This window comes from Tamandua tetradactyla, chromosome 4 (genome assembly GCF_023851605.1).
Source record: "Tamandua tetradactyla isolate mTamTet1 chromosome 4, mTamTet1.pri, whole genome shotgun sequence".
NCBI lineage: Eukaryota > Metazoa > Chordata > Mammalia > Pilosa > Myrmecophagidae > Tamandua > Tamandua tetradactyla.
This window is the reverse complement of record NC_135330.1, coordinates 116,062,697-116,083,398: the sequence shown is the minus strand read 5'-3', so window position 1 is coordinate 116,083,398 and position 20,702 is coordinate 116,062,697. Positions and strand designations below refer to the sequence as shown.

The 20,702-nt window shown below is 37.2% G+C and overlaps 1 protein-coding gene across 3 annotated transcripts in view; it reads right to left on the bottom strand.

The window, feature by feature from the left end:
• Window positions 1–20,702, bottom strand: part of EPSTI1 (epithelial stromal interaction 1) — a 117,654-nt gene that overhangs the window by 65,884 nt on the left and 31,068 nt on the right. For all 3 annotated transcript variants that reach the window (XM_077158339.1, XM_077158338.1, XM_077158337.1), the window contains exon 6: window positions 20,239–20,312. In XM_077158339.1, the coding sequence (XP_077014454.1) occupies window positions 20,239–20,312 (74 nt within the window). The remainder of the gene's footprint in view (window positions 1–20,238; window positions 20,313–20,702) is intronic.

The window sequence follows — 20,702 nt, the reverse complement described above, 5'->3', positions numbered from 1 at the left end:
AATTTTATATTTGGTTACATTTTTCTTTCAAAAATGAGGGAGAGATGAGGATATTCCTAGATAAACAAAAGCTGAGGCAGACTGGCCCTATCAGGAATGCTGAAGGGAACTCAATGGATTGAAAGGAAAGGGAACTAGACAGTGGTTCAAAGCAGTATAAAGAAATAAAGTACTCTGGAAAAAGTAACCACTTTGGTAAACATAAACACAAGTACGTGGCTGAGTTTCCAGCAGAGTCCAGAGGCTATTCTAGAGGTTACTCTCATGCAAACTTCAGCTAGATATTGCTGATTACCACAGTATACCAAGCCCCAACCAACAGTATTCCTGAAAACCCAAAAGAATATCCAGGGCTCAGTGGGAGGCTCTATAAAAGTTTCTTTCATTTGCAAAGTTGATATTTCAGAAACCTAAAACTTTCATATTGTTCTTAGGCCAAATAAGCCCTGAAACCCAGAGGCACCAGTTTCTCCAAGAACATCACCTAGTTGCATCACCCTACCCCATAATGTTGAGACTTCTTTATAACATGAAGAAATTAGAACGTTCATTACCCAAATATCCCTGAAGATTGGGAGAAGGATTAAATGAGAGGGAGGAGTTGTAACAGGAAGACAGGAGATAATTATGACTACTGAATCACCATATTGATATTTCTTGTTAATCTCTAGTAAATTAGAACAGCTAGAAGGAAATACCTGAATTGTGGAACTATAACTTATATCATACTTTGACATTTGCCCTGTAACTACTTCTTAAACTGTACTTTGAAATTTATCACTTTTTTGCATATATATTATATTTCACAGTAAAAAAGTTTCTTAAAAATGCAAATAATTATCCACCATGACCAAATGGGATTTATCCCAGCTATGCAAGGGTGGTTGAAATAAGAATATCAATTAATGTATTATACCATATTAGTAGAACAAAGGGGGAAAAATACACATGATCATCTCATTTAACACAGAAAAGGCATTCAACAAAATCCAGCACTCCACCTCGATAAAAGCATTTAGAAGACAGAATAAAAGGAAATTTCCTCAGCATGATTAAGGGTATATATGAAAAACCCATTGTTAAGGTCCTACTCAACGGTAAAAGAGGGAAAGCTTTCTCATTAATATCAGGTGTAAGACAAAGAGGCTTCCTGTCACCACTGTCATTCAATGTTGTACTGGAAGTTCTAGCCAGAGCAGTTAGGCAAGCAAAAGAAATATAAGTCATCCAAATTGGAAAGGAATAAGTAAAACTTTCCCTATTGGCAGATGGTTTGATCCTATATATAGAAAATCCTAGAAAATTCACAACAAATCTACTAAAGCTAATCAATAGATTCAGCGAAGTTGCAGGATATAAGATAAATATGCAAAAACCACTGGCATTTCTATACACTGGTAATGAACTATCTGAAGGAGAAAGAAAGAAAAATTTCAATTTAAAATAGCAATGGAAAGAGTCAAATATCTAGAAATAATTTTAACCAAGAATGTAAAAGACTTGTAAACAGAAAAGTACAAATCATTGCTGAAAGAAATCAAAGACAACCTAAACAAATGCAAGGACATTCTGTTCACGGAGTGGATGGCTGAATATTGCTTAGAAGCAAATTCTACCTGAAATGATTTACAGATTCAATGTAATCCCAGTCAAACAGGCACACTTGTTCATTGTTGGTAGGACTGTAAAATGGCACAGCCTCTGTGAAAAAGAGTTTGAAGTTTCTCAAAAAGCCATGTATAGAATTACAATATGGTCTGGCAACCCCCCTCTCCAGGTAGATACCCAAAAGAATTGAAAGTAGTAACTCAAAGATACTTCCATATCAATGTTCATAGTGGCATTATTCACAATTGCCAAAAGATGGAACAATCCAAGTGTCCAACCACAGATGAACAGGTAAACAAAAGGTAGTGTATGTGTGTGTGTGTGCGTGTATATATATATGTGTGTGTGTATATACAATATGTATATTATTATATACACACATTATATATATATATATTATTCAGCCATAAAAAAGGCAGGAAGTTCTGATGCATGTGACAACATGGATGGGCCTAGAAGGCATCATGTTGAATGGAATAAACTAGACCCAAAAGGACAAATACTCTATGATCTCACTGATATGAAATAATTAGAGTAAACAAATTCATAGTCAGAAACTAGAATACAGGTTGCCAGGAGCCAGAGTGTGGGCAGGGAATGGGCAGCTAATGCTGAATTGATACAGAATTTCTGTTTAGGTTGATGGAAATGGATGGCGGTGATGATAACACAACATAGTGAATGAAATTACTACCACTGAAAGTATTTAAAAGGAGAAATTTTAGGTTGTATGTATATTACCAGAATAAAAATGTTAAAGCCATAGCAGTGAACCCTAATGTAAGCTATAGACTACATTTAATAGTATAATCATAATTGTTTCATCAGTTATAACATAAGTACCACACTAATGCAAACTGTTAGTAATAGGGAAACTACAAGTGGAAGGGGGTTGTATACATATGGGAACTCTCCATGATTTTTCTGTAAACCTGAACTTCTCTAATTAAAAAAAAAAACTTGGGCTCTATCCTCAAGGGCAAAGAGCAGAAGGATCTGCTCTCTTTCTTTCTTCTTCCTGTGCTTTCCTTTTGTGGAGTTACTTCACACTTTGTTCAGCTTCTCTCCCCCAAAACTCTCCCAGATTTCTTACATGTATTCTATTAATTCATCTTCTTGTGAGTTAGCCATTATTGCTAATCCCACCCAAGCTATACATAGGAAATATGCCCAATAATAGTCTTCAAGTAGTGAGGAGAGGGGTAAAAGTTGGAATCCTATCAGCTTCACTCCAGATTCCAAGTCCTTAACTAGTAGACCCACACGCACACCCCTAGGGGACCACTGAGAGTTCTAGGCTTACATGATGAAATATTTAAGTCAGACTCTTTTGCATATAAGACATTGGTTAACAATTATCAGTGATATATTGAGCAAGATAAAAGCAGTCCCTGAGAGCCAGAAGCTAGCCTGGCACTTGGGGTTCTGCTGTTGAATATAAACAATTTCACACAATATCAGCAAGGTCCCTCATGGCCATAAATGGATCAAGACAAAGACGAGATCACTCCATAACATGGTAGAGCACACACACAAATACCTGAGGTTGTCCAAACCACAAAATGACCAACCCCCTCCAATTCTGGCTAATCAGAGTGACTCCTGCATCTTAGCAAGAAAGAGCTTGGCTCTGGAGTTTCCCTCCTTCTAGAGAAGTCTGATTGAGAGACTCCATCATATAATGAATTACTCCTGCTTTCTGGTAACATCCAATCCAGAGCCAAGCCCTGCTTCGTTCAAGCCTTGCTCAAATCACCTAACCCTCCTATAATGGCCCTGCCTAACATCTTCCTAGGTGCCCTACGGTTTCCTGAGATGTGCTTATTTTATAAGCAATTAGAAATAATTGAAACTTTCCCGTCTGAGGTGGGGAGGGGGGACGGGGGTATAGGCATGCCATGACCAGGGCTGTACTTTAGAAAAATCTAACAAAAGCATCAAAGATAATCAAAAGGAGAAGAGAAAAATGGGGGCCAAGATAATAATGACCCATTGCAATAATCCAGGGAAGCCCGAAAGACAGACTATATTTAAGCACCACGTGATAAATGCCTCATAGCAAGGTGGCAGTGGAATGAAAATGAGTTAGTATACACGAGAACATCTGCAGGGAGAATTCATAGTGGGGAAATTTAGACATGGTCTTCACCATCAAAATGATTTAATCTTCAGTAGGTGGGGATTCCTCAGACCAAATCTCTCCTAGGCTGATCCCTCTTATTCTGAAGAAAATAGCTGTGGGATTTTTGTATCTATAAGTTCAGCTCATTAGCATAAGATAGAAAGGTATAAATAGGGTGACTTTCGACTCATCAGAATTATAAAATGTGAGGTTGGATTTAAGCCTACCATATGGAGAAGGGATCAGCTGAGCCCTTAAGGATCTTTCGGATATCTTAAGTATCTTTCCCACAGAGGGCATTAGAAGTTTTGAGAGCACATAGGAAGGCAAACTCATGGCCCAAGAATGTATATACAGCAGACCCACCTGGATTCTCAACATTATGATACGAAAATAGATGAAGATGTGCCTGCTAGGAGCTAATCACGCCATTACTCAATGGAAGTAAATGGATACATGGTTCAGATGGAGGGAATGAAGACAATTTCTCAACGTTACAGCTGACAGCTGAGCTGGACGTGGTGCTTGCAGTTGAGGGGCAGGAAGGTCCTGTTTCCAGTAGCGTTTCCTGCCATGATTTTAAGACCTGGGCTCCTTTCTCCCCCTAGAAACAATGTTTGGAACTGTACCTAAGAGTAGAATACAGTTAGGAGAGGTCATGAAAGTCCAGCCACTCTACAGTAAGTTGCGCTGCGGTATGAACACCAGTGCTGGGCCTGGAAAGAGGATGGTATTCACACAGGGCAATGAATGAAGAGAGAGCAGATACATCACCTTAGCTTTTCTTTTGCCTTCTCTAGGCAAAACTTAGACCTTGGTAGGAAGAAACAGAAGTTTACTTTGCCCCTTTCTCTCTGAGCTAAGCTACCTCCTTCTCTAAGAATCATCTCCACAGGGACCCTATCTCTCTACAGTGCTTGCCACCGACATTACCCAGATATTCCTGACCTTTGAATACTCCATGCCCCTGACTTGCCCATCTTCCCTATCCCCTGAAATCTCAAGACCTCCATTTGGCTGCATGATTTATGGCCTCTGTGACTGTGGAGATTTTAAGTATCCAAGCACCTGTCCCTGAGAAGGTTAATGAGAAAATACACCTAACACTATGCCTGACATGTCAAGGTGCTCAATAACTTACAGGCTTGTTATTACTCTGCTGATTTGGTGCAAAAGAGCCAAGCACTTTGTATTTTAAAAACAAAACTATAAAAATGTATGATCTATTATATCAAATGGTTATTAGATATGGATTAGGGTTTAAAAGTTTAAAATATAGCCAGTAGGGGGGCCAAGATGGCGGCTTAGTAAGGTACGCGCGTCTTAGTTCCTCCTCCAGAGCAACTACTAGGTGAACAGAAACAGTGCAGAACAGCTCCCGGGGCCACGGCAGGGAATGGACAGACAGCGTACCCCAGTCTGGACTGGCTAGACTGACTGCGAGGCTCTGCTGCGCTGAGATCCCCAAGCGGCACGCGATTTCCCGAGCAGCGGCAGCTGTGGCGGCCGGAGCTCCTCCCTCCCTCCTTCCCAGGCCGGCTGAGAGTCTCGGAGAGGCAAGTTTCCAAAGCCGCTGCAGCTGGCGCCCCTGTTTTGCGGGCGGTTTCCTGGACCGGCTACGAGTCTCGGATCAGAGGACTACCCAGGCCGCAGTGGCCAGCAACCGGCGCCCCTCCCCCGCAGGCGGCTTCCTGGTCCGGTGGCAAGTTCCCCAGGCCGCTGCGGCCGGCGACCAGCACCCCTCCAAGGAGAGGAGGGAATTTCCGACAGTGGCAGGGACTGGGTCCAACCAAACACCAATAGGGGCATTAATAAAGGAGCCACAGGGTCCCCTCAAGCCGCGGCGGCTGATGCTCACACCCCGCACGGCCCCCCGGACCAACTGAGAGAATTGGATCGGAAATCCCCAGGCGGCGGAGAACGGTGACCGGCGGGATCCCTTCCAAACACGTGAGACAAACGTGTGCCACGAGCGCCACCTACTGGGCAGGATAAGAAAAACAGAACCCAGATATTTCACAGACAAATCTTCCAACCTGTTGGGTCCAACACCCAGGGAAATCTGACTAAATGCCCAGACCCCAGCAGAAGATAACGGACCACACTCAGAAGATTGAAAATATGGCTCAGTCAAAGGAACAAACCAATAGTTCAAATGAGATACAGGAGCTGAGACAACTAATGCTGAATATATGAACAGAAATGGAAAACCTCTTCAAAAACGAAATCGATAAATTGAGGGAGGACATGAAGAAGACATGGGCTGAACAAAAAGAAGAAATAGAAAAACTGAAAAAACAAATCACAGAACTTATGGAAGTGAAGGATAAAGTAGAAAAGATGGAAAAAACAATGGATACCTACAATGATAGATTTAAAGAGACAGAAGATAGAATTAGTGATTTGGAGGATGGAACATCTGAATTCCAAAAAGAAACAGAAACTATCAGGAAAAGAATGGAAAAATTTGAACAGGGTATCAGGGAACTGAAGGACAATATGAACCGCGCAAATATACGTGTTGTGGGTGTCCCAGAAGGAGAAGAGAAGGGAAAAGGAGGAGAAAAACTAATGGAAGAAATTATCACTGAAAATTTCCCAACTCTTATGAAAGACCTAAAATTACAGATCCAAGAAGTGCACCGCACCCCAAAGAGATTAGACCCAAATAGGCGTTCTCCAAGACACTTACTAGTTAGAATGTCAGAGGTCAAAGAGAAAGAGAGGATCTTGAAAGCAGCAAGAGAAAAACAATCCATCACATACAAGGGAAACCCAATAAGACTATGTGTAGATTTCTCAGCAGAAACCATGGAGGCTAAAAGACAGTGGGATGATATATTTAAATTACTAAAAGAGAAAAACAGCCAACCAAGACTCCTATATCCAGCAAAATTGCCCTTCAAAAATGAGGGAGAAATTAAAACATTCTCAGACAAAAAGTCACTGAGAGAATTTGTGACCAAGAGACCAGCTCTGCAAGAAATACTAAAGGGAGCACTAGAGTCAGAAACGAAAAGACAGAAGAGAGAGGTATGGAGAAGAGTGTAGAAAGAAGGAAAGTCAGATATGATATATATAATACAAAAGGCAAAGTGGTAGAGGAAAATATTATCCATACAGTAATAACCCTAAATGTTAATGGACTGAATTCCCCAATCAAAAGACATAGACTGGCAGAATGGATTAAAAAACAGGATCCTTCTATATGCTGTCTACAGGAAACACATCTTAGACCCAAAGATAAACATAGGTTGAAAGTGAAAGGTTGGGAAAAGATATTTCATGCAAATAACAACCAGAAAAGAGCAGGAGTGGCTATACTAATATCCAACAAATTAGACTTCAAATGTAAAACAGTTAAAAGAGACAAAGAAGGACACTATATACTAATAAAAGGAATAATTAAACAAGAAGACATAACAATCATAAATATTTACGCACCAAACCAGAATGCCCCAAAATACATGAGGAATACACTGCAAACACTGAAAAGGGAAATAGACTCATATACCATAATAGTTGGAGACTTCAATTCACCACTCTCATCAATGGACAGAACATCTAGACAGAGGATCAATAAAGAAATAGAGAATCTGAATATTACTATAAATGAGCTAGACTTAACAGACATTTATAGGACATTACATCCCACAATAGCAGGATACACCTTTTTTTCAAGTGCTCATGGATCATTCTCAAAGATAGACCATATGCTGGGTCACAAAGCAAGTCTTAACAAATTTGAAAAGATTGAAATCATACACAACACTTTCTCGGATCATAAAGGAATGAAGTTGGAAATCAATAATAGGCCGAGTGCCAGAAAATTCACAAATATGTGGAGGCTCAACAACACACTCTTAAACAACGAGTGGGTCAAAGAAGAAATTGCAAGAGAAATTAGCAAATACCTCAAGGGGAATGAAAATGAAAACACAACATATCAAAACTTATGGGATGCAGCAAAGGCAGTGCTAAGAGGGAAATTTATTACCCTAAATGCCTGTATCAGAAAAGAAGAAAAGGCAAAAATGCAGGAATTAACTGTCCACTTGGAAGAACTGGAGAAAGAACAGCAAACTAATCCCAAAGCAAGCAAAAGGAAAGAAATAACAAAGATTAGAGCACAAATAAATGAAATTGAAAACATGAAAACAATAGAGAAAATCAATAAGACCAGAAGTTGGTTCTATGAGAAAATCAATAAGATTGATGGGCCCTTATCAAGATTGACAAAAAGAAGAAGAGAGAGGATGCAAATAAATAAGATCAGAAATGGAAGAGGAGACATAACTACTGACCTCACAGAAATAAAGGAGGTAATAACAGGATAATATGAACACCTTTACGCTAATAAATACAACAATTTAGATGAAATGGACGGGTTCCTGGAAAGACATGAACAACCAACTTTGACTCAAGAAGACATAGATGACCTCAACAAACCAATCACAGGTAAAGAAATTGAATCAGTCATTCAAAAGCTTCCTAAAAAGAAAAGTCCAGGACCAGACGGCTTCACATGTGAATTCTATCAAACATTCCAGAAAGAATTAGTACCAACTCTCCTCAAACTCTTCAAAAAAATCGAAGTGGAGGGAAAACTACCTAATTCATTCTATGAAGCCAACATCACCCTCATACCAAAACCAGGCAAAGATATTACAAAAAAAGAAAACTACAGACCAATCTCTCTAATGAATACAGATGCAAAAATCCTCAACAAAATTCTAGCAAATCGTATCCAACAACACATTAAAAGAATTATACATAACGACCAAGTAGGATTCATCCCAGGTATGCAAGGATGGTTCAACATAAGAAAATCAATTAATGTAATACACCATATCAACAAATCAAAGCAGAAAAATCACATGATCATCTCAATTGATGCAGAGAAGGCATTTGACAAGATTCAACATCCTTTCCTGTTGAAAACACTTCAAAAGATAGGAATACAAGGGAACTTCCTTAAAATGATAGAGGGAATATATGAAAAACCCACAGCTAATATCATCCTCAATGGGGAAAAATTGAAAACTTTCCCCCTAAGATCAGGAACAAGACAAGGATGTCCACTATCACCACTATTAATCAGCACTGTGTTGGAGGTTCTAGCCAGAGCAATTAGACAAGAAAAAGAAATACAAGGCATCAAAATTGGAAAGGAAGAAATAAAACTATCACTGTTTGCAGACGATATGATACTATATGTCGAAAACCCGGAAAAATCCACAACAAAACTACTAGAGCTAATAAATGAGTACAGCAAAGTAGCAGGTTACAAGATCAACATTCAAAAATCTGTAGCATTTCTATACACTAGTAATGAACAAGCTGAGGGGGAAATCAAGAAACGAATCCCATTTACAATTGCAACTAAAAGAATAAAATACCTAGGAATAAATTTAACTAAAGAGACAAAAAACCTATATAAAGAAAACTACAAAAAACTGTTAAAAGAAATCACAGAAGACCTAAATAGATGGAAGGGCATACTGTGTTCATGGATTGGAAGACTAAATATAGTTAAGATGTCAATCCTACCTAAATTGATTTACAGATTCAATGCAATACCAATCAAAATCCCAACAACTTATTTTTCAGAAATAGAAAAACCAATAAGGAAATTTATCTGGAAGGGCAGGGTGCCCCGAATTGCTAAAAACATCTTGAGGAAAAAAAACGAAGCTGGAGGTCTCACGCTGCATGACTTTAAGGCATATTATGAAGCCACAGTGGTCAAAACAGCATGGTATTGGCATAAAGATAGATATATCGACCAATGGAATTGAATAGAGTGCTCAGATATAGACCCTCTCATCTATGGACATTTGATCTTTGATAAGGCAGTCAAGCCAACTCACCTGGGACAGAACAGTCTCTTCAATAAATGGTGCCTAGAGAACTGGATATCCATATGCAAAAGAATGAAAGAAGCCCCCTATCTCACACCCTATACAAAAGTTAACTCAAAATGGATCAAAGATCTAAACATTAGGTCTAAGACCATAAAACAGTTAGAGGAAAATGTAGGGAGATATCTTATGAAACTTAAAATTGGAGGCGGTTTTATGGACCTTAAACCTAAAGCAAGAGCACTGAAGAAGGAAATAAATAAATGGGAACTCCTCAAAATTAAACACTTTTGTGCATCAAAGAACTTCATCAAGAAAGTAGAAAGACAGCCTACACAATGGGAGACAATATTTGGAAATGACATATCAGATAAAGGCCTAGTATCCAGAATTTATAAAGAGATTGTTCAACTCAACAACAAAAAGACAGCCAACCCAATTACAAAATGGGAAAAAGACTTGAACAGACACCTCTCAGAAGAGGAAATACAAATGGCCAAAAGGCACATGAAGAGATGCTCAATGTCCCTGGCCATTAGAGAAATGCAAATCAAAACCACAATGAGATATCATCTCACACCCACCAGAATGGCCATTATCAACAAAACAGAAAATGACAAGTGCTGGAGAGGATGCGGAGAAAGAGGCACACTTATCCACTGTTGGTGGGAATGTCAAAGGGTGCAACCACTGTGGAAGGCAGTTTGGCGGTTCCTCAAAAAGCTGAATATAGAATTGCCATACGACCCAGCAATACCATTGCTGGGAATCTACTCAAAGGACTTAAGGGCAAAGACACAAACGGACATTTGCACACCAATGTTTATAGCAGTGTTATTTACAATTGCAAAGAGATGGAAACAGCCAAAATGTCCATCAACAGACGAGTGGCTAAACAAACTGTGGTATATACATACGATGGAATATTATGCAGCTTTAAGGCAGGATAAACTTATGAAGCATGTAATAACATGGATGGACCTAGAGAACATTATGCTGAGTGAGTCTAGCCAAAAACTAAAAGACAAATACTGTATGGTCCCACTGATGTTAACCGACATTCGAGAATAAATTTGGAATATGTCATTGGTAACAGAGTCCAGCAGGAGTTAGAAACAGGGTAAGATAATGGGTAATTGGAGCTGAAGGGATACAGACTGTGTAACAAGACTAGATACAAAAACTCAAAAATGGACAGCACAATAATACCTAATTGTAAAGTAATCATGTTAAAACACTGAATGAAGCTGCATCTGAGCTATAGGTTTTTTGTTTTTTGTTTCTTTTTTTTACTATTATTATTACTTTCATTTTTTTTCTCTATATTAACATTCTATATCTTTTTCTGTTGTGTTGCTAGTTCTTCTAAACCAATGCAAATGTACTAAGAAACGATGATCATGCATCTATGTGATGATGTTAAGAATTACTGATTGCATATGTAGAATGGTATGATTTCTAAATGTTGGGTTAATTTCTTTTTTTCCGCTAATTAATAAAGCAAAAAAAAAAAATAGCCAGTAGTTAGATCTTCAGCAAATCCTTAGAAAAAAAAACAACAACATTGTTTTCATAATACTACATACAAAATTCATCTTGGTTGCCATCTCTAATTCACATACTCCCCAACCCCTGCCAATAATTAAACAGACTGGAAATTCAAACATTTTGTCCAAACAAATGCACAATTAGAAAGATGACTATATCTCCCCAAATAAGTTACCATTTAAATTTTTTAATGTGGAGTTCTATTTTAGCTCATGTTTTAAATAACCTAGCCTGCAACTTCCTCCTTGGTATATATATATTTTAAAAAATCAAAGGCTATTAACTCTTACTTCAAAAGTTCATACATATTTGTAATGTTGACTAAGATAAAAACCCATACTGAAAAGTGTCACATTTGAATTTTTATAACCGGTTAATCATTGCAGAGAATAAAAATAATGACGAAAACTATGCTGAGGTTATATGCTCATTTCTACCCTCTACCTCCATGCTTCAGGATCCTAAAACTATTTTTAAATTGTGAAATTTGAGTCCATCCCCAACCAGATTGGCGGACTTAATGCACCATTAATCGGATCTGCTCTCAGCCTCCAATTGAAATAGTCACAGTCATTCAATTTTTAAGGAAAAGACAGTGCCACAGAAGTACATTCCAGAGGTCTTTTCATAAAAACCATCCAGTGTGCTCCATCTGCATATACAATCTGCTTGTGCATTTTCAGCCAGCTTGCATGGGTAGATTAATGCGTACAATTAGAAAGCAACCTCACAGGCATTCAATAAACTGCCTTCATTATTACACTCAAGAGAGTCCCTTCAGATGTCAATAAAAGCCTAGTTTTCTGCCTGTTAGCTAAATAATTGACAACACTAAAAATCATCAGAAACAAATGAAGGAAGTCAGGAACAAGGTGTGAAGAAAGAACACATTAAGATTCAACAGAACTGGTTCATGTTGCTGTCCTGATCTTTTTCTCCAGCTCCTGCTCAAGTCTGTGACACCATTTTATATACAGCAAGAAAGAAAGAAAGAAAGAAAAAAACACCGTCTCTGGCCGGCTATTCGAACTATATGTCATTGCCTGGGAAATGCTAGCAAGGATATGAGATATTGACTAGTTTGAATTTCCTACTTGTGTTTCTACTTGGTGTTAGATTGACAGCATCAGGACAATTTTCTTTTCATTTTTTAAGGAGCAGCCTCATTGGTCTAGTGAAATCTTTACACTGTTAAAATTCTCCTAGGCAATTTTTCTACTGTAAACTGATTCTAAGATGGTCTGATAAAGACTTGATATTCAAAGAATCCACCTTTTCCAAGTAGTTACTTTCATATGTCTAGCTATCTAATAGCCATTTATTTCGTGAGCTATTGCTCTTTTAATTTCAAAAGTCATTCAAATGAAAATACTTAAGAACTCACATATATACCTCTTCTTGTGCTTCTCAATAGGCTTTAAAAATCAATTTGAGATACTTCTCATTTTTAACCAACTTCTCTTTTTCCTGGTAAACTGGGACTTTCACCGATAAGCAGAAGAAAGAGTAAGTGAAATGTGCATGTAATTGAATTCAGCTCCACTGAATGAGGTGGCTGAGGGTAAAGTTCTTTTTTTCCTTACAGCAAAAGGGTTATTGATCTCCAATGTTTAGTGAAACATAAATTCAAGAAACTGTAAGACTGTTAAAGAGACGATGTTGGGAGAAACGACCTCCAAGGTCGTGCCCAGCCCCCAAAATCCTTCATCTTTCACTTTACTTTAAAAATATATATAGATATAAAACCATGTTCTATTTCACAGCATGTGCCATTTTTACAAAAACTAAGAATCATGTGTTCATGAAAACCATTCCTCTGGTGCATTCTTTCCAAAGATGTTCAATGATAGTTATGGTTTCTGGTTCAAATTAAAAAAAATTATTCAAGAAATCGTGGGTTTACAGACAAATTATGCATAAATACAGGATTCCCATACACAAATCCAACCACCAACACTTTGCATTAGTGTGGAACATTTGTTACAATTGATGATAGTATTGTTGTTGTTGTGATTATACTATTTTTTCTTTAAACAGGAGTTACCTTTGTTAAATCAATGAAAAAATATTAGAATCATACTATTAATTATGTCCATAATTTATATTAGGTGTATTTTCCCATATACCACCCTATATTTAACACCTTGTATTAGTGTTATGCATTAGTTATGATTAATGAAAGAATATTCTTTACTTGTGCTATAAACCATAGTGCATTTTCTAGAATAGGCTTCATTGTGTTATATAGTGCTATGCTTTCCCTTTTAATTTTTATTCTGGTAACATTTATGATGGTGCTGTTTTGAAACTGTTCTGCATCCCAGAAAAGCCACATTCTTTATCCTAATCCAATCATGTGGGGACAGACGTATTGTTGGGTAGGATCTTTTTTATTAGGCTGTTTCCATGGGTATATGACCACCCAACTGTGGTGGGACCTTCTCATTAGGTGATTTCCATGGAGATGTGTTTCCACCCATTCAAGGTGGGTCTTAACTCATGTACTGGAGTCCTTTAAGAGGGAAATATTTTGAAAAAAGCTCAGAGCCAGCACAGACAGAGACCTTTGCAGATGCAGAAAGAAAATGCCCCAGGGGAAGCTAGTTGAAACCAGAAGCAAAGGACAGCAGATACCATCCATATGCCTTCCCAGATCAGCTTTTCTTGAGACAAGGTATCTTTCTCTGAATGCCTTCATTTTGACTTTTTATGGCCTTAGGACTGTAAACTAGTAACTTCCCTTTATAAAAGCCAATCCATTTCTGGTATATTGTATTTCTGGCAGCATTAACAAATAAATCAATGACCTTTTAATCGCATTCACCTATAAAATTTAGTGCTATTACACACACAATAATATGCTACTGTCACCACCATCCATTTCCAAACTTTTACAATCTATCTAAATAGAAATTCTGTAACAAATTAAACATCAACTCTCCATTTCTAAATGCAAGCCATGAATGCTTATTATAAATAATTCATATCAGTGAGATAATACAACATTTATCCTTTTATGTCTGGCTTACTTCACTCAGCATAGTTTCTCAAGGTTCATCCAGGTTGTTGCATACATCAGGACTTCATTCCTTTCTACAGCTGAATAATATTCCATTGTAATATTGTAACACACTTTGTTTAATCATTCATCTGTTGATGGACACTTGGGCTGCTTCCATCTTTTAACATTTGTGAAAATGTCACTATGAACACCAGTTTGAAAATACCTATTTGAATCCCTGCTTTCAATTGTGGGTTTATACCTAGTAGTAGAATTGCCAGGTCACATGGTATTCTCTACTTAGCTTCCTGAAGAACTGCCAAACTGTCTTGCACAGTGGTTGCACTATTTTACGTTCCCACAAGCAGTGAGTGTTCCTACTTCTCTACAGCTTTTCTGACATTTGTAGTTTTCTGATAATGGCCATTCTAGTAGGTATGAAATATCTCATTGTGGTTTTGATTTGCATTTCCTTAATACCTAGTGATGTTGAGCATCTTTTCATATGCTTTGTAGCAATCTGTACATCCACTTTGGAGAAATGTTTATTCAAGTCTTTTGCCCATTTTTTAATTAGGTTGTTTGTCTTTTTATTGTTGTGTTGTAGGATTTCTTTATACACTATGAATATAAATCCCTAAAGGGTATGAAGTTTTTAAACATTTTTTCCCATTTTGAGTAGGTTGTCTCTTCACTTTCCTAACAGTCTCAAAAGTTTTTAATTTTGAGAAGGTCCCATTTATCTATTTTTTCTTTTATTACCTAATATAAGACTGTGAAGATGCTTCCCCCACATTTTATTAGAGTAGTTTTATGGACCTAGTTCTTATATTTAGGTCTTTGATGCATTCTGAGTTAATATTTGTATATGGTGTGAAGTACTCATTCTTTTGCAAATAGATCCAGTTCTCCCAGCACCATTTGCTGAAGAGACTATACTTTCTCAATTGACTAGACCTGGAAGCCTTGTAAAAAATAATTGGCTGGAGATGTAGGGTCTACTTCCGAACTCTCAATTCAATTTCATTGGTCAATTATATCTATCCTCATGTCAGTACAATCATGTTTTGACCACTATAGCTTTGTAATATGCTTTAAAGCCAGGAAGTGTGAGTCCTTCAATTTTATTCTTCTCTTCCAATGTTTTTAGCTTTTCAGGGCTCCTTAATCTTCCAAACAAATTTGAAAATTGGCTTTTCCATTTCTGCAAAGTAAGCTGTTAGAATTCTAATTGGGATTGTGTTAAATCTGTAAATCATTTTAGGCAGAATTGACATCTTAATGTTACTTAGTCTGCCAATCCATGAACACAAAATGTCTTTCAACTTATTTAATCCTCCTTTGATTTCTTTTGGCAATGTTTTTTAGTTTTTCTGCATACAAGTCCATAATATCCTTGGTTAAATTTACTCCTGGATATTTGACTCTTTTAGTTGCTATGTAAATGGAATTTTTTTCTTAATTTCCTCCTCAGATTGCTCATTATTAATGTTTAAAAGCATTACTGATTTTTGTGTAATGATCTTTTACCCCAAGACTTGGATGAATTCATTTGTTAGCTCAAGTAGCTTTATTGTAGATTGTCTGGGGACAATCTATAAATAGAATCATGTCATCTGAAAATAGAGCAAGTTTTACTTTATCCTTTCCAATTTGTATGTTTTTTACTTCTTTTTTTTCACCTAACTGCTCTGACTAGAACTTTCAATACAATGTTGAATTTCAGTGGTGACAGTGGGCATCCTTGTCGTGTTCCAGATCTTAGAGTGAAAGCTTTCAGTCTTTCACTATTGAGTATGATGATAGCTGTGTGTTTTTCATATATACCCCTTGTCATGTTGAGGACCTTTCCTTCTATTCTTATTTTTCTAAATGTTTTTATTAAGAAAGGATGCTGGGTTTTATTACATCTGTGTTAACAGAGATGGTCATGTATTTTTTCACTTCATTTTGTCAATGGGGTGCATTAAATTAATTGATCATCTTATGTTTAACCACTTTGCGTACCTGGGATAAATTCCACTTGCTTATGGTGTCTAATACTTTTAGTGTGCTGTTGGATTCAAATTGCTAGTATTTTGTTCAGGATTTTTGCATCTATGTTCATAAGAGAAATTGGTCTGTAATTTTCTTTTCTTATAGTATCTTTATCTGGCTTTGCTATCAGGGTAATGTTAGCCTCATAGAATGAGTTAGGTAATGTTTCTGCCTCTTTAATTTTTTGGAAGAAGTTTAGCAGGATTGGTATTAATTCTTCTTAGAATGATTGGTAGAATTCACCCGTGAGGCCATTTAATCCTGGGTTTTTCTTTATTGGGAGGTTTTTGGCAAAACTGAACCGATGTCTTTACTTGTAATTGCCTGTTGAAATATATTCTGCTTTGTCAAGAGTCAGTGTAGGTTGTTTGTGTGTTTCTAGGAATCTGTCCATTTCATCTAAGTTGTCAAATTTGTTGGTATATGGTTATTCATAGTATTCTCTTATGATTTTTTTTATCATTGTGAGGCAGTAGTCATTCTTCCTTCTCATTTCTGATTTTATTTATTTGTATCATCTCTTCTTTTTTTCTCTGTCAGTTTAGCTAAGGGTTTGTCAATTTTATTGATCTTTTTGAAGATCCAACTTTTAGTTTTGTTAATTATATTGTTTTTTTTAAACTCACAATTTCATTAATTTCTTTCCTAATCTTTTCATTATTTTTTTCCTTCTCTTGCTTTCCAGTTAGTTTGCTGTTCTTTCTTTAGTTTCTCCAGGTGTCCAGTTAGGTCTTTGATTTTAGGTCTTTCTTCTTTTTTAACGTAGGCTTTTAGGGCTATAAGTTTCCTTTGCATCACTGCCTTCACTGTTTCCTGTAAGTTTGATGTTTGTTTCCATTTTCATTCATCTCAAGATAATTACTGATTTCTCTCATAATTTCTTCTTTGATCTATGATTGTTTAAGATTATGTTATTTAACTTCTACATATTTGTGGATTTACCACCCTGTAATTGATTTCCAGCATCATTCCATTATGGTCAGAGAAAGTGCTTTGTATAACTTCAATCTTTTTAAATTTATTGAGGCTTGTTTCGTGACCCAATATGTGATCTATTCTGGAGAATGACCGATGTGCACTTGAGAACAATGTATATCCTGCTGTTGTGGGGTGCTATGTTCTTTATATGTCTGTTAGATCTAATTCATTTGTCATATTTTCAAATTCTCTAGTTCCTTATTGATTCTCTATCTAGATGTTCCAGCTATTGATGAGAGTGGTATACTGAAGTCTCCAACCATTATTGTAGTGGTGTCTATTTCTCCCTTCAGTTTTTCCAGTGTTTGCTTTACGTATTTTGGGACACCTTGGTTAGTTTTGCATAAATACTTATGATTGCTATTTCTTCTTGGTGGATTGCCCCTTTTATTAATATATAGTGTTCTTCTTTGTCTCTTATAACAGCTTTTGACTTAAATTCGATTTAATCCAATATTAGCATAGCTACCCCAGCTCTTTTTTAGTCACCACTTGCATGGAATATGTTTTTCCAACCTTATACTTTCTATCTATTTGTGTCTCTGGATCTAAGGTTTGAGTCTCTTGTAAACAACATATAGTTGAATCATGCTTTTTTATCCATCCTGCCAATCTGTGTCTTTTGATTGAGATATTTAATTCATGAACATTCCGTATTATTACTGTAAAGGCAGTTCTTACTTCAGCCATTTTGTCCTTTGGTTTTTATACACCATATTCTTTTTCGTCTCTCTTTTCCTTTATTGCAACCTCCTTTCCTATATAGTTGATCTTTTGTGATATATGTGGCTGATCTCTTCCTCATTTCTGTTTCTTATTTCCCTCAACTCCGACTAGGAGCAAGTAATAAACTCCCACCCATTCTCTATTCCTGAACAGGGAGGCAGTAATACATTAACAACTTCCATCCATGGTCTTCCTCCTGTCATATTTCACTTCAAGACAACTTCTCCTGACTTTGTTTCCCTCAATCCCATCATACCCATGCTTCCTTCCAAAGAAGAGTGGGAAAAGACAGGCTACAGATTCTGTGACTACAATGAAGATAACTTAAGGGAAATACCTGCATTCATTAGAACTTTCGCTCTAGTCCCAGCCCATGCCCACCCATTTCCCCAGCTGGGTAGCAAAGTCCAGGTTCCTAAAGCATTAGAGGGGAAAGGAATGGGTTGCAAGACTTCTTTTTCATTCCTGCCTCTGAGTCTTAAATGCAAGTAGGAGCCACTTATGAGAGAAGTCTGTGGTATGAGAAAACCAGCAGACTCTGTGCTCAGAGGAGAAACACACTCTAGCATGGCATATATGTTTACTCCAACTTCAGAGTGACCTTAAAATCTGTAAATGAGTGATGACAATGGGAAGAAAGAAGAGGAGGCCACCAGAGAAATGAAATGGGGAGTCCAATTACCAGCTCTGGTGGGACCAGAGAAGCTGTGCACAGTTTCTGCAAAATGAAAGTCATCTGATCCCAGCTGACAAGGCTACTTGTAAGAAGTATCATTTCAAGTCCATATTATGTTCAGGAATGTTTATGCCATCTACATAAGTTATTTTGTTTTATCCTTACAAATGATCTATGGGATAGGTATTATGAAAGAGAAAACTGAGGCATAAAGAAGTTTAGTACTTTGCCCGAAGTCACAGGTAGGGAATGGAGCTAGAACTTTAAACCCAGATGTGCCTGGTTTTAATTCTACCAAAACCAGCAATCTGGTTCTTTGTTTTTTATCTATTCTGTCAATCAATGTGCAGAAAACATAGCTGTTAAAGTTAGGAAGTGAGCTTATCTGTAAAGTCTACATAACAGAGTTGATTATCTTTATTATAAAGCATATGGTAGCTGCCCTGTATACATATTAGCAGCTCTTATTCACAAGTTACACTGGAGAAATCATCTTGGTGTATCACCACCAGTCACGAATTTTACCAATAAGTGCAAATGATTTCTCAATTCTTGTCTAGAAAAGTATAAATGTACAATGGTCCTTAGTCCATTTGATAAATGCATTGTTAAATTAACTCCTTCTTGGATACTTCATTTTAAAACACCCTCCCCCTTATACCAGTATTATGAAAATCAGCATAACTAATAAGAAGTACCCTGGATCACCAAAGACTCAAACCCTTCATGTCAATTATAATGGAAGATTCCTCCAATATAACAACACAATTTCTAACTGATGGACTACGAAAGAATAATTTGGTGACTACTGACAGCTCTAACCTTGGAACCTTGCTTATATAATGACATAAGTATACTACAATTATGTAATTAATATAATGACTGCTGGTTTGAAAATATTATGTGCCCCAGAAAAGCAATGTTTTAATCCTGATTTTCAGTCTTATGGAGGCAGCCATTTCTTTTAATCCTGACGTAATATTGCAGGTGGAAACTTTTGATTAGATTTTCTCCACAGAGATGTGACGTGCCCAATTGTGGGTGTGAACTTTTGATTAGATGGAGAGGTGACTCCACTCATTCCAGGTGGGTCTTGATTAGTTTACTAGAATCTTTTAAAAGAAGAGAAGACAGAAACTTCAGAACAAAACTGACACAGATGTCAACACTCGGAGAATAGAGACATGGATGTTTAGAGATGCTTGGAGCCCAGCAGACATTGCCATGAGATGTTAAGCAAGCCAGAGCCTGGAGAGAGCCAAGGGAAGCCAAAAGATGAAAGCCAGCCCCAGAGAAGCAAAGTGAGGAACCCCCACAGGAACAGAGGCTGAAAGCAACAGAGCCCAGGAGCAAGGAACCAGCAGATGCCAGGCACATGACTTCCCAGTGACAGAGGTGTTCCTGACCCATCGGCTTTCCTTGAATTAAGGTCTCTTTCCTTGGATGCCTTAATTTGGACAATTTTATAGGCTTAGAACTGTAAACTTGTAATTTATTAAATTCCCCTTTTTGAAAGCCATTCCAGTTCTGGTTTACACATTCTGGCAACTTACAAACTAGAACAACAGCCAATAATCCAATACCAGATGGTGTTTTTAAAAATTTACCATCACATTAGAATTTAAAAGCAGAATGAATGGTGCACCTATAAATGTATGAATTTCTGAAAGCATAAACTTACAATTGCTGATGCTCTCTAAATGCTTCTCTTCTGAGATTTTCTTGAAGTCTCTTTTTCTCCTCTAGTTTATTGCTCTGAAATTACAAATATAAAATGTAATCTATTAGAGAAGCTTTAAACAGAATTGTGATGTTAAAGTTACCCAAGATCCAAAATCCACAGGTGACCTGCAAGGGGGTTCCAAGCTCTAAGCTCATGAACTCTAAGCTGGATGCCAGGAGCACCAGTTATTTCATTGTATAATCACCACATCAGTATTTCACATTTTTATTCTTAGTTCAAACAGTAGCAACACTTACTCTTTTTTTGACATGAGCAGGCACCAGGAATTGAACCCGGGTCCTCTGGCGTGGCAGGCAAGCATTCTTACCTGCTGAGCCACTGTGGCCCACCCAACACTTACATTTTAAATTGCGCTTTCCAAATGCTCAAATGGAAACAAAATTTTCATGCCACGTAAGTTA